Genomic DNA, 15,504 nt, shown 5'->3' with positions numbered 1-15,504 from the left:
CCAGGTTCTAATATTGATTTATTTAAGGATTGGATAGAGGAAAAATTTACAAAAACAAATCAGAAAGTCATGTTTATCTGTGGTGACTTCAACATTGATTTGCTAAATCCAAATAAGCACAATATGATGGAGGATTTTATTAATACAGTGTATAGTCTGGGCTTTTTCCCCAAAATTACCAGACCAAGTAGGATAACTTCCTACTGTGCAACACTAATTGATAATATTTTTACAAATTATATAGATAATACAGTGAGTGGACTATTAATAAATGATATTAGTGACCACCTACCAGTTTTTACAGTTTACAACAGCAATTACACATCTAAAAAAGGCAATAAACCTCTATTCAGACGGGTCAGAACAGAAGAGTCTATGGTTGCATTTAAAGATGATTTGCTTTCACAAGACACTGATAAAGTATATGGTGAATTCCTAAGAATATTTAAATTATTATATGATAAGAATTGTCCGATAATAAAATATTGCGGAAAACAAAAATATAGTGATAGACCGTGGTTCCCTTTCAAGGGAACTCGCGTTGCGTCGAGTTTGACGCTATGGGAACGCTTTGCGTGATGACGTCTTGAAGCACATGTAAAATCAGTCCAATGGTGTAGCGGGACGTCAGAGGCGGGTGACGTCACGTACCAGGAAGCTATAAAAGCCGGCCTGAAGCAGGAAACAACAGCTTTCTGAGTCTTCAGTAGCGCTCTGTGTTGAAATCTGTCTGTCTTATTTGGTGTTGTCTGATATATATATATTATTCAGTATGGCGAGCAAGCAGCAGTTTAGAGTGTGTGTCCATCCCTGCCCGCGTTATTTAACGGGAGGTGACACACACACTCTTTGTGTTGTTTGTTTGGGAGAGGAGCATGCCCAGTCAGCACTCGAGGGTGGTGACTGTGAGCATTGCTGTGCGCTTCCTTTGCGTACGCTCCGATCCCGCTTGGCTCGGTTCAATCCCGACCACGTTCCCCAGGGCTTTGGTCCCGCCGCTGCCGAGGCACGGCGTCGATCTCAGACCTGGGGTTCGCAGATGGATCTATCAGTGGATGTTGAGACGGGCTCTGCCTTATCTCAGCCTCCTTCTGATAGATCCAGTGCCTCTCATCAGGGTGTGGAAGCACGCGCTGCGGTTACTTCCCCCCCGATAGAGGCACCAGTACTGCAACTATCCAGCTCTGAGGAGTTGGATGTTGTAAGTATTGATGCTGAGTCTGAGGATTCGCCACCTCAGTCTCATGCTTTTGAAGAACTGCTCGATGTGATCACGAGAGCAGTTGACAGATTGTCTATTGAGTGGCCAGAGGATAGGCAGGACGTTCGTTCAAAAAGCAAACTCGACGAACGCTTCCTGCCATCTCGTGCTCAGCCCCAGCGTAGGAGCCTGCCGTTTTTCCCCGATCTCCACACCGAGGTGTCGAGATCGTGGGGGAGACCAGTCTCTCACAGAGTGTACACACCACACACCTCTCTATATTCATCTATTTCTCAATATAAAGAGCATGGTTATGGGGGGATGCCGAAGGTGGAAGAGACGCTCGCGGGCTATCTCTCTCCAGCAACGGCATCTTCCCTGAAGGCTCCTACACTTCCCTCAAAGCCAGTAAAATTAACATCTTCCCTGATCAATAAATCGTATGCAGCCGCTGGTCAAGCTGCAGCGTGTCTGCATACGATGTCCATTTTACAAGCCTATCAGGCAGAATTATTGGGGGATTTAGAGGAGGGCGGGGGAATCGGTCCCGACACTGTGGCTGAACTGCGCAGAGCCACGGATGTTTCTCTCAGAGCCACCAAGGAGACCGCTAAATCTATCGGGCGGTCTATGGCAGCCCTGGTGGCCACTGAGAGGCATCTGTGGCTCAACCTGAGCGATATTAAGGACAAAGAAAAACATGTTCTGTTAGACGCTCCGGTTTCCACTGCCGGGTTATTTGGGGATGCAGTAAATATTGCGGTTGCAAAATCACAAGAAGCCGCTAAACAAGCAGCTGCTCTCCAAAAGCTTCTCCCCCGCCGTTCTTTCTATGAGGCTGCTGAGCGGGAGCAGCCTCACTCCTCTAAAAAGGGTGCTGAGCATCGTGCCACTCAGAAGCAGAGCGTGTCCTCCCGTGCTCCCCCACAAAAATCTCGGGGACACGGAGGGCGCGCTCAAACCCAGCAGTCTTCGAGGGGTAGAACGGATCTGCGGACCGTTATTACCGCCAAGAAGGCTGCTGGGAAGAAATCCTGACGTCCGAGGGCTCAGGATTAATGAGGGTAGTCTCCCCCGAGGCAGAGCGGTTAACACCTCTTTTTACGGTGCCCGTCTCTCTTCGGTACCCTCAGGGGACCGTTCTGCCAACCCTGCCGCCATCGGTGTTACAGGGCGCAGCGGTCTCCGGCGAGCACATATCTCAAGGACCACCCGGAAACGTAGTGGCCTCGGGATGCCCGCCCCCTCCGAGGAGGGTGTTAGAGCAGTCTGTTCGGTCGCTCCCTGCCGGTGCGCCGTTACAGGGCGTCGAATTGACTGCTCAGCAACAACAAAATCCAGAAACCAGTCTCGAGAGGCTGGTACCTCTAGTAGAATCTTTGACAGCGTGGAAGCTACTGTCAAATGTTTCTCGTTGGGTCCTGCAGACCGTAGGAAAAGGGTATCAGATACAATTCAAGAAACGCCCACCTCGGTTTATGGGGGTCCTACCCACAGTGGTGGGCCCCGAGCAGGTTCTGGTTATGGAACAGGAAGTAAACACTCTGTTAGAGAAAGGGGCCATAGAATATGTACCTCCCTCCGACAGGGAAACCGGGTTTTACAGCCGGTACTTCATAGTTCCAAAAAAGGACGGGGGATTGCGTCCCATTTTGGATCTTCGAGTTCTGAACGAGTCAGTCATGCAGCTCAAGTTCAAAATGTTGACATTGAGACAGATCGTGCCACAGATCAGGTCCGAGGACTGGTTTGTCACGATAGATCTCAAGGACGCATATTTCCATATTTCCATCCGTCCGTGTCATTGGAAGTTCCTGAGGTTTGCTTTCGGGGGCAAAGCATACCAATATCGTGTTCTTCCATTCGGCCTAGCTTTATCACCCCGCACTTTCACGAAATGTATGGATGCAGCTCTGGCGCCTCTGCGCCTTCAGGGGATTCGCATCATGAACTACATCGACGATTGGTTGATTTTAGCTCAGTCGCATCAGTTGGCGGTTCAACATCGAGATGTTGTTCTCGCCCACATGAAAGAGCTGGGGTTACGGCTGAACGCCAAGAAGAGTGTGCTTTCTCCACTCCAGAGAACCACTTTCCTAGGCGTGGTTTGGGACTCAGTGTCGATGCAGGCGCGCCTGTCACCGCCACGTATAGAGTCCATCCTTGCAGCTGTGAAAAGTGTAAAGCTAGGCCAGCTACTCACTGTCAAACAGTTCCAGAGACTGTTGGGTCTCATGGCAGCAGCTTCCAACGTGATACCTTTTGGACTGCTGCACATGAGGCCCCTGCAGTGGTGGCTCAGGACCAGGGGGTTTTCCCCGAGGGGCAACCCATTTCGCACAATCAAGGTCACGCTCCGATGCCTACGTGCCTTGGTTATGTGGAAGAAACCTTGGTTCCTGTCCCAGGGCCCAGTGTTGGGAGCTTCTTGTCGTCGCAGACTGCTAACGACGGATGCTTCCCTCACGGGTTGGGGAGCGATCCTGGAGGGTCGCTCAGCTCAAGGTCTGTGGGAAGACCATCATCGTTCCTGGCATATCAATCGCCTAGAGATGTTAGCTGTCTTCCGGGCTCTGAGGAGCTTTGTCACAGACCTCAGGGGACACCATGTGTTAGTGCATACGGACAACACGTCGGTAGTCGCCTACATCAACCACCAAGGGGGTTTGCGCTCGCGCCCATTATCAAATCTGGCACGCCATATCCTCTTGTGGTCCCAGGGGAAGTTGCTGTCACTCAGAGCAGCCTACATCCCCGGGGTTCAGAATATAGGAGCAGACACTCTGTCGAGGCAGGGGCCGAGGCCCGGGGAATGGAGGCTCCACCCCGAGGTGGTGGAGCTGATATGGAGGGAGTACGGCCAAGCACAAGTGGATTTGTTTGCGTCTCGAGAGACGTCTCACTGTCCACTTTGGTTCTCCCTCACGCATCCAGCTCCTCTGGGACTGGATGCTATGGTTCAGACGTGGCCGAGGCTACGTCTGTACGCCTTTCCCCCAGTTGCTCTGCTCCCGGGAGTTCTGGAGAGAGTTCGCAGGGACCGGGTTTGCCTGCTTCTAATAGCCCCGCGTTGGCCGGGCAGAGTATGGTTTCCCGATCTGGTCTCCCTCCTCGACGGGCATCCTCTGGAGTTACCCGTCAGGAGAGACCTTCTGTCCCAGGCAGGGGGCTCAATATTTCACCCCCGCCCAGAACTGTGGAACCTGTGGGCTTGGCCTCTGAGGGGGCCCAGCTCATAGAGTCAGGTCTCTCAACTGAGGTTGTTGAGACCATTCTACAGTCCAGAGCTCCCTCCACGAGGAAACTTTATGCCCTGAAGTGGAGAGTATTCACTTCTTGGTGTAGTGACCGTCGGTTGGACCCAGTCCACTGCCCGATTGGTACAGTGCTGGAGTTCCTGCAGGACCGGTTCACTGCAGGTCTGACCCCGTCCACTTTAAAGGTCTATGTGGCGGCCATAGGTGCTTACCACATTCCTTTGGGTGGAATGTCTGTGGGGAAGGACCCTCTGGTATCTCGTTTCCTTCGTGGCACTTGGAGGCTGAGGCCTGCAGTCCGCTCTAGGGTGCCGCCATGGGACTTGTCCATTGCTCTACAAGGCCTGTCCCTGGCCCCCTTTGAGCCCATTGAGGAGGTTTCGGAAAAGTTTCTGACTTTGAAAGCTATTTTCCTTCTTGCCATTTCTTCTCTTAAGAGAATTGGGGATATTCAAGCATTGTCGGTTGCTCCGTCCTGCTTAGAGTTTGCTCCGGGTATGGTGAAAGCTTTTCTCCATCCCAGACCGGGTTATGTCCCCAAGGTCCCCACTAATGTGGCCAGACCTATTATTCTGCAGGCCTTCTGTCCTCCTCCCTTCCAGAATGCGGACCAGGAGGCTAATAATTTGCTTTGCCCAGTTCGGGCGTTAGACGCCTACGTCCACAGAGCTGCCCTGTGGCGCAGAAGTGATCAGTTGTTTGTTTGCTTTGGCTCCCCTAACAAGGGAGGGCCGGTGTCTAAGCAAAGAATGAGCAAGTGGGTGGTCGAGGCTATCTCACTTGCTTATGAGGCGGCTGGGCAGCCTTCTCCTTTGGCTGTCCGGTCGCACTCTACAAGGAGTATGGCGGCCTCTAAGGCCCTTATTTCAGGAGTTTCACTACAGGATGTCTGTGATGCGGCAGGCTGGTCCTCACCGCACACTTTCGTCAGGTTCTACTCTCTGGATCTAGACTCTGCTCCAGGGTCTCATGTTTTGTCATCCTAGTGCTGCTCTTCATGATTTCACACAGGACAGACATTTGTAGCTATGGAGGCGTTGGTATAGACGTTCCCATAGCGTCAAACTCGACGCAACGCGAGTTCCCTTGAAAGGGAACGCTCCGGTTACGACTGTAACCTCGGTTCCCTGAAGAGGGAACGAGCGTTGCGTCACCTTGCCATATCTCCTTCATGCCTGTCAGCACGACTTCAGACTTTACTAAGCTGTTGTTTCCTGCTTCAGGCCGGCTTTTATAGCTTCCTGGTACGTGACGTCACCCGCCTCTGACGTCCCGCTACACCATTGGACTGATTTTACATGTGCTTCAAGACGTCATCACGCAAAGCGTTCCCATAGCGTCAAACTCGACGCAACGCTCGTTCCCTCTTCAGGGAACCGAGGTTACAGTCGTAACCGGAGCGATTTCTAAAGGATTACAAAATGCCTGTAAAAAGAAACATACACTTTATAGAGAATTCATAGAAACTATAGAAGCAGAAAATAAATATAAGAAATATAAAAATAAGTTATAAGAGAGAATACTATAGTAATCTATTAGATAATAATAAAAAATAATATGAAGGGTATATGGAATATATATATATATATATATATATATATATATATATATATATAAACAGTATTATGAGAAGGGGCACGAGACTAATTATCCTCAGTATTTCATTGATAATGAAAAGAACATTAATAATTTGGAGGATGTGGTCAATAACTAATAAATATTTTGTAAATGTCGGACCAGATTTAGCTGAAAAAACTCCTATTCCACTGATAATCGATAACAGATACAATGATCTTATTAAAAGAAATCAATGTTCAATGTTTCTTAAAGCAGTAGAAGAAAATTAAATAATAGATATTGTTAAAAAAATGCTAAACTAAAGCATTCACTGATTGCAAGGAAACAGATATGAAGATAATAAAAAATATAATTGAGGGGATCTCAAAACCATTAACTTAAATTTTTAATTTGTCATTTCAAACTGGTCAATTTCCAACAAAAATGAAAACAGCAAAAGTCATACCTCTGTACAAAACTGGAGACAAACACCACTTCACAAATTACAGGCCTGTCTCTCTACTGCCACAATTTTCAAAAATTCTAGAAAAACTCTCCAATGACAGATTGGACAAATTCATTGATAAATACAAATTACTCACTGACAGTCAATATGGATTCAGAAAAAATAGGTCAACATCATTAGCTTTAACTGAACTCATTGAAGAAATTACAAATTCCACAGACAAAAAGAAATATGGAGTTGGGGTATTCATTGATTTGAAAAAAAGCATTTGATACAATTAATCATGAAATATTAATCAATAAACTGGAAAGGCTCAGGATCAGGGGCATAGTGCTGAATTGGTTAAGCAGTTATTTAAAAGACAGGAAACAATTTGTGAAGTTGGGAGATTATACATCTGAATGTTTGGATCTTGCGTGTGGTGTCCCCCAGGGGTCAGTATTGGGACCAAAATCATTTATTCTCTACATAAATGACATATGTAAAGTATCTGAACTACTGAAATTTGTGTTATTTGCTGACGACATAAATATCTGTTTCAGGTCAGAATTCACAGCAACTCCTGGACTTAATAATAAAAATAATAAAACAGTGGTTTGACATAAACAAGTTATCATTAAATTTGAGCAAAACTAAATTCATGATTTTTGTCAATTGTAATTCAATCAAGCAATTTCAGTTACAGATCGAAAGTGTTAACATAGAAAGAGTATATGAAATGAAATTCCTTGGAGTGATTATAGATGCCAGGATTTGCTGGAAATATCACATAAAATATATTCAAACAAAACTGTCAGAAGTATTGCAGTCCTGGCTAAAGCTAAGCACATTCTGGATTACAGATCACTCTACATTTTGTATTGTTCACTGGTGTTACCTTATTTCAATTATTGTGTAGAGGTTTGGGGAAACACATATTAAAATTCATTGCAATCATTATTTATACTTCACAAAAGAGCAATAATAATAATTTATAACACTGGATATTTGGAACATACCAACTCATTACAGTCTAAATTTCTAATTCTTACGGGGAATTACGATTTAAAGGGAATGTCAAATTTTAAGACTCCCAGTTTTCAAACTACTAGGAAAAGTTTCTGTTTATCTGTCAGTGGTGTTAAATTGTGGAATAAACTAAATAATGAGTTAAAGCAATGTCCAAACATATTACATTTTAAAAAGATGTGCAAAGAAATTATATTCCAGAGGTACAAAGAAGTACAGTGCTAACAATAACCTGAGCTTATATTGAATCATTTATAGTATGTGTATAATTATTGCTGTGTAGGTGTAATATATGTATGTGAATAGAAATTTTGAATATATATTTTCATTGATTATAGATTTATTATCTCTGTAGATTTATTATTTTGTAGCCATTGCCTTAAATATAGTAGTAGGGGTATAAAGGGGTAGGAGCACATACGTTTTACTTCTTCCTACTCCTTTTTGTACATGTAAATAGAGGTTTCTTTTTAAGTACTGGAAAGTATGGAGTTTTATTTTGTTGTTTATATGTTTTTTTCCTATGATTTTTATTTCTTTTTTTAATTGTATTTACATGTTCATATAAAGAGGCGGAAGAAGGAGAGCCCTTTTCTACAAGTATTTGTGTACTGCACGTACAATAATGGAGGTATTGGCAAAATGTCACCTGTAGTAAGTCAGTCTGGTCACTAGGAATGTACTACAACCTTTGGAATATAAAAATAAAACTTTTGATGGATTACAGTAATTATTTTCTAAATATATTTATGTACTGTACATACAGTAAGGGAGGTATTGGCAAAAATTTCACCTGTAGTAACTTACTAATCGGAACCTACTACAAGCTTTGACATATTAACATATCTGTTTTAAGTTTTAAAGGTAATTTAAATGAATACAAATATTACGTTTTACCGCAGTTGGTTGAATTTGTAGACGTTCCCTTAGCGCGTCAAAGTATTCTCAGGTTTAAATATGCAGCTATAATGCACGTAAGGTCATTTTGAATGAATATTTCATGTCGATATACACTGGTTGCAATCGTTGTATTGATTTGTATTCTTTGTAAAACTGTCGACTTTATAGAGCAGTGGCAAGGGAACACGAATGTCCGGCGAATATCGAACCAAACTTAAACTAACGTAACCGCGCTCCTAAAGCGAAATATGTATTACTCTTTGTCATCCTAACAACAAACTGTGTGTAGTAATGGAGTGCAACAGAGCAGCATCGAGAATATCAATATCAATGGTTCCGGCCCTGGTCATATTTGTTGTGCATAGGAAGATGAACTAAACAGGAAGAGTTATGAAGTGATGCTGTCCTCGCGCAGCGCTCAAAAATATCAAACAAAACGCGCTCGCAGTTGAAGTAGCTAACCCAACTTCTAAAACATTACCTAACGTTCTGTTTCTGTTAGGCGTCGTTTCTGGGGTTCTATATTTAAAACTGAATATGGAGTTACATTCTGAACCCTAGAACATATAACTACAACAGAGCTTGTAATGATGGTGTTGTTGCTGATGTTCAGGTGCGAAATGAATCATTCATACCGTTTTACTGCAATGAACGGGATCTTCTGTACGCCTGTCCATCCTGTCCGACGTTTTCCCGCTGAATTGATCGATTATTGTGTTTTCTTAACATGAACACGAGCTCCGCCAAAATATTTTCTAACTGGACTTTCACTTTCACTTTCTATTTGTGTTGTCGCTGCTGCTGTCATAAGTCAGTTGCAGTGTGTTGACGTCTGCTTTCAGCTTTACTTGCATATTTAAGGTCTGGGCCAAATCTTCTGTGGCATTTGTTTGTGCTTAAAATACAATAAAAATAAATAAATAAATAAAAAGCTTTCACCACGGACAGGGTTCTTTAAAAAAAAAAAGGGGGGGGGGGGGGGGGGGCTAATTATTTAATCATATTATGAATACGAATAAATGGTCCATTCCCTTGTTCTGTTGAGATTAATACAAAATGTATTATTAAGCTCTATTTTTTTTTATTTGACTAAATTTACTAATTCTAAATTCGTATTATGAATGAGTAAGGATTATTTATTTAAATTTGATTGAATTTTAGTGTGCGTGCACATGAAGGGGGGTGTGTGGAGTGGAGGAGAGATAAGCATGAATTCTTAAATTAAGATGTAAAATGGCATTTATGTCTTTTTTTTCTGGGGGAAATCAAAATTAAGTGAGTTTATGCTTAAAACAGGCAAAATTTATATGCCACTTGGGTAAGAAAACTAATCTTAATTAGTTACTTCCTAACACCATTCTTGTCCACGCTCAGATTTGCCCGTGACCCTGGAGGACGTCTTGGGCAGAATTAATGAATGAATGGTAATTTGGTTTTCCGCTTATATCTCGAGAACGCCCCAGCGAAATTAAACCAAAATCAGATCGTTTAGCTGTAAAAAATCGAACCATTCATTACTATAATATGTGTTAATGTTTATATCACACTAAGTCTATTTATAAAATAAAATAAAATGAATCACCTTTTACCTTACACCACTTCGAACTTCCTGTTTCGAATGCGCATGCGTCGCGTCTGAACGCGTTGTTGTCTTTGGAGCTCCATCGATTGATTTATAATTCTTGATTTCTCTTTAAACTCACTTACAACGAACATTTTCTATTTTTCCTCACCTCATAGTTACAACGCGGACTGTTGAGCAGATGCGTCTCAAGCCTATTAGTGATCCAACGTCGGATACTCTTATAGGTTACTCCTGTGGATCACGGCTGAACGCGTCTTCTCCACACTCACTTACAAACAAACATTTTTTCGCCTATCGTGCGTCTACTCTACACCTGTACCACTAAAAAGACGGATTATATCCAAGACTTCAGTCATAAATTAGTATTAATATTGATAGCATCACTGGTAGCGTCGTTGCTAACTTAACTTACTGTCCATCTGTTAAAATGGCGAATATATCAGATGTAAGTAGTCTACCTTTTGGTGCAGGTGAGGACACATTTGAGCTACACGCGTTGCAGTCTGAGCTGGAAGCTGTTGAGAAACAGATCCACGACCTTTTAGTGAGAAAAGCCGAGCTGATAGACCGGCGGTTAGCTCTTGAAACATCACGCGCCGATGCACACAAATTAGTGATCAACGTTACTAACCCGCTGACTCCGACCTCGTCTACTCCGTGCGTTACTCAGCATCGGTCACGAGCGTCGAGGCCGCGATCAGCCATGGTCTCGTTTACGCCGGCTCCAACATGCCACCACGAAGCCTGGATATTTCCGCAGCGGAAGACGCGAGTCAGGTCTAGACCAAGAAAACTCTCTCCGACCCTCCCGGTTTTCGAGATATCCACACAAAACCGCTTCTCCCCTCTTCGCGAAACAGAACGCGATGCTGTGATCATCGGTGATTCCATCGTTCGACACGTACAAGCTACGTTAAATAAAAGTAAGGTGCATAGTCACTGCTTTCCTGGTGCTCGTGTTTCTGAAATCGCTGCTCACGTTCCCGAGATTCTGAACGAGCGCGTCGGAACTGTGGTCCTGCACGCGGGAGGGGCCGACATCAGGCTGCGCCAGACAGAGGTTCTGAAGAAAGACTTCAGGAATCTGATCGATACGGTACGCAGCACATCGCCTGATATAACGATCATTGTGTCAGGACCGCTTCCCACGTACCGACTAGGTCATGAAAAGTTTAGTAGATTATTCGCGCTAAATGAATGGTTAATGTCATGGTGCAATGAGCAGAAACTGCTCTTTGTAAATAATTGGAATCTGTTTTGGGAGCGTCCTAGGCTTTACCGTGCTGATGGCTTACACCCAAGCAGATTCGGATCGGATCTTCTGTCAGATAACATCTCCAAAATGTTAAATACCTTTTGACTAGTAACCAAAAGTTCAAATCATAGTCTCTGCTGCACCAAATTAACTGATATAAATAGTGTAGAACATTGAATAGAAACTGTGTCTATTCCTCGTTTAGTGAGATCAAATAATAAATCTACTGCAGGATCTAGAAAAAATCTAATTGTTATTAAACCAGAAAATGTTGCTATTAGTAACCAAAAACAATTTCTAAAGCTAGGTCTTCTAAACATTAGATCACTCACACCTAAGGCAGTTATTGTAAATGAAATAGTCACGGATAATAGCTTCGATGTGCTTTGCCTTACTGAAACTTGGCTTAAACCTAATGATTATTTCGGTCTAAATGAGTCTACTCCATCAGGATACTCCTATAAGCACGAACCCCGTCTGATTGGTCGTGGCGGCGGTGTTGCAGCGGTCTATAGAGATATTCTCAATGTTACTCAGAAAACGGGTTATAAGTTTATTTCGTTTGAAATACTTGTACTAAATGTTACGCTCTTAGATGTTAGAAAAAAATCCATATTATCTCTAGCCTTGGCTACCGTATATAGACCGCCTGGGCCTTACGCTGATTTCCTAAAAGAGTTTGCAGATTTTCTCTCAGATCTATTAGTCAATGTCGATAAAGCATTAATTGTTGGAGATTTTAACATACACGTAGATAATTTAAATGATGCGTTAGGGGCTGCGTTTATAGATTTATTAAATTCCTTTGGGGTCAAACAAAACGTCACCGGACCAACTCATCGTCTTAATCACACACTCGATTTAATTATATCATATGCAGAGGTGGAAGTAACGAATTACAACTACTCACGTTACTGTAATTAAGTCGTTTTTTTGGGTACTTGTACTTTTTTGAGTATATTTTTAAATCTGTAATTTTACTTGTACTCAAGTACATATTAAGCTAAGTAATATACTTCGTTACTTGTAAAATCACATTTCGTTACTGAGTACAATTTGAATTGGTATTCAAATCTTAGACCGGCATTTCGGTAGCCAATAAAAATATTTGATCGTAAACGGACCAATAAAACCCCTGATATTTGGACTGAATTAAAGCCGCCGCAGTCGCAGCAGGTTTTGAAGAGCTGATCATAAGTGAAGGAGGCGAGGAGCTCAGAGTGATTAATGGCTGGAATGAAAGTTTGGAGAAACAACAAACTACATAGTAGTATTGTCAAAATATCTATATTTTGATACATATCAATACTTAAATATCTGTCAGTCAATACTCATTTTCTGCAGTATAGGCCTATACACCGATACGATACCAGCTGCGCGTTCTCATTCTCTCATCTCAACGACAGCGAGTTTGACACACCCGCCTCCTCTCAGCGCGGGATTGCAGGTAGGCCTATTACGCATAATTTTATTAATACGTGCAAGTTTCTATGGCATTTTTTAATGGCAAATGTCACGAGTGTAATATTGTAACGCGAGGGCACATTCATGTAATCGCAGAAAACTGGATGCGAGCTCTCAAATATACGAGTGAACTGGACTCGGATATTGAGTGTGCGCTCTCGGACTGTGTCATATCATGTGCAATCGCGAATCTCTCCAAGTGGTTCTCACTGCAGACTCAAATGACGTCCAGCTCCAATCTCTCCATGCTCTTGAATTAAACGCTGTCAAAAGTTATGTAAAATCTAGTCTTTTTTGCAAATTAAATTCAGCTTGAAATCAAGCTTCCTTGTGCTGTGTGTGAGCTATTGCAACAGTTAACGATACCCTATTGTAAAGACAAATACACTGAGTAAATATTTAAGTTAGATTATTGTAATGGTTATTGATCAATGTTTAAATATGTAAACAAAAGCCTAAATTAAAATCTCACCATAAAGTGGACGTGTCTCCTCAGAAGACTTGAATTAAACTTTTCCATTCAAATAGATTAGGCTACTGTTACAATGAGTGTTGTGTTTTTCGATGCTTGAAAATAATGATTGCCTTGACAAAATGGATGGACAAAAATGTATATATTAAAATATTTAGTATGTGGTAGTTTTCCCGATGGTATTAAAAATTATAGGCTAGGCCTACTGAATACTGACATATTTCAAGGTGTCATATTGAAGTCAGAAATTCCAGTATCATGACCACTAATGTCCTTCGACAATAAGGTAAAACTTGTTAAAAGTAGCTATTTTCTACATGAATCTATGATTTGGTTGAATATTTATTGGTAATACATTAACTATCGCCAGCTAAAAAGTAACTAGTAACTAGTACTCTGAGTAGTTTTTGAGAAGAGTAATTTGTACTTTTACTTAAGTACTTTTTTTACACCAGTACTTTTACTTGTAATTGAGTATTGTTTCAGCAATGTAACGGTACTTGTACTTGAGTACAAATTTTCAGTACTCTTTCCACCTCTGATCATATGGAACCGATCCAACCGATATAGATATCATTCCACAAAGTGATGATGTCACTGACCATTACTTGGTAACTTGCATATTACGTACTGCTGTAATATGTCATGCGGCGCCGCGTTTTCGACCAGGCAGAACAATCCTTCCATCCACCATAGATAATTTCTCGAGTTGCTTGTCTGATCTGTCTCAGCTGCTGCCTGAACCCAAACAAACAGATGAACTAGAAGAACTAACTAGCACTATGAGCACCATTCTCTCTAGAACATTGGATGTTGTTGCACCCGTTAGATTAAAAAAGGTCACAGAGAAAATTAAAGCACCATGGTACAATAATACTACGCATGTTCTAAAGAGAGAAACCCGTAATTTAGAGCGTAAATGGAAACAAACTAATTTAGAGGTCTTTAGAATCGCGTGGAAAGACAGTATGTCACGTTATAAAAAGGCCCTAAAAGCGGCCAGGGCTGAGCATCTCCGCAAACTAATAGAAAACAACCAAAACAATCCTAGGTTTTTATTTAACACCGTGGCTAGACTAACAAATAAACAGACGTCACCCGAACAAAATATCCCGTTACAGTTTAGTAGTAATGATTTCATGAACTTCTTCACTGAGAAAATAGAAAACATCAGAACCACAATTGTAAACGTTCAATCCTCAATCGCACCTTATAATTCAGCCTCAATTTTCCCCCCGCAAGAACAATTACAGTGCTTTACAACTATAGAACAAAACGAGTTAAATAAACTTATCACTTCATCTTAAACAACAACATGTTTATTAGATCCAATACCAACTAAACTACTGAATGAAGTGTTACCTGTAGTGGAAGAGCCTCTCCTCAATATTATTAACTCGTCTTTATCTTTAGGTCATGTTCCAAGAACATTTAAACTGGCAGTGATAAAACCTCTCATTAAGAAACCACAATTAGACCCGCATAATCTAGCAAATTATAGACCCATTTCAAATCTACCTTTTATGTCTAAAATACTAGAAAAAGTTGTGTCCACTCAACTGGGCTCTTTCTTGCAAGAAAATGATATCTATGAAAAGTTTCAGTCAGGATTCAGGCCGCATCATAGCACTGAAACTGCGCTCGTTAAAATCACAAATGATTTACTCTTAGCTTCTGACCAAGGCTGCATCTCAATACTAGTTTTACTTGATCTAAGTGCTGCGTTCGATACTATAGATCACACAATACTCTTAGATCGACTACAAAATTATACTGGTGTTCAAGGACAAGCATTAAGCTGGTTTAGATCATACTTATCAGACCGCTACCATTTTGTCTATTTAAATGGAGAAAAATCGATCATAATTCCAGTAAACTATGGAGTGCCGCAGGGATCTGTGTTGGGCCCTCTGTTATTCTCAATATATATGCTGCCACTTGGAAATATTATAAGGAAACATGGAATTAGTTTCCATTGTTATGCTGATGACACTCAAATATATATTTCATCACGGCCGGATGAAAACGCTAAATTATCCAAATTGACAGAGTGTGTTAAAGATATAAAAGATTGGATGACGCGTAATTTTCTATTATTAAATCCAGACAAGACAGAGGTAATACTTATCGGTTCAAAAAACCGCCCACAGAACCTCTCACAATACAACTTTGACATCGTAGGATGTCCTGTTACTTTATCCTCTACAGTAAAAGACCTGGGTGTTATACTCGATTGTAACCTGTCTTTTGAAAATCATATTTCGTATGTTACAAAAACAGCCTTTTTCCACCTTAGAAACATTGCTTTTGGTCATACCTAGGATATCCAGATCAACCAA

At 42.0% G+C, this 15,504-nt stretch overlaps 1 protein-coding gene across 1 annotated transcript in view; it reads right to left on the bottom strand.

The window, feature by feature from the left end:
- Window positions 1-9,228, bottom strand: part of LOC311066546 (uncharacterized protein) — a 69,334-nt gene extending 60,106 nt beyond the window's left edge. Inside the window, exon 1 of the mRNA XM_084087768.1 lies at window positions 9,025-9,228. Coding sequence (XP_083943894.1) covers window positions 9,025-9,066 — 42 coding nt within the window. The 5' untranslated portion in view covers window positions 9,067-9,228. The remainder of the gene's footprint in view (window positions 1-9,024) is intronic.
- Window positions 9,229-15,504: the final 6,276 nt, after the last annotated feature.

Source organism: Abramis brama (assembly GCF_963993115.1).
Source record: "Abramis brama genome assembly, chromosome: 16".
Classification (NCBI taxonomy): domain Eukaryota; kingdom Metazoa; phylum Chordata; class Actinopteri; order Cypriniformes; family Leuciscidae; genus Abramis; species Abramis brama.
Note: the sequence above shows the minus strand (reverse complement) of the source record. Positions and strands in the feature narration are given on the sequence as shown.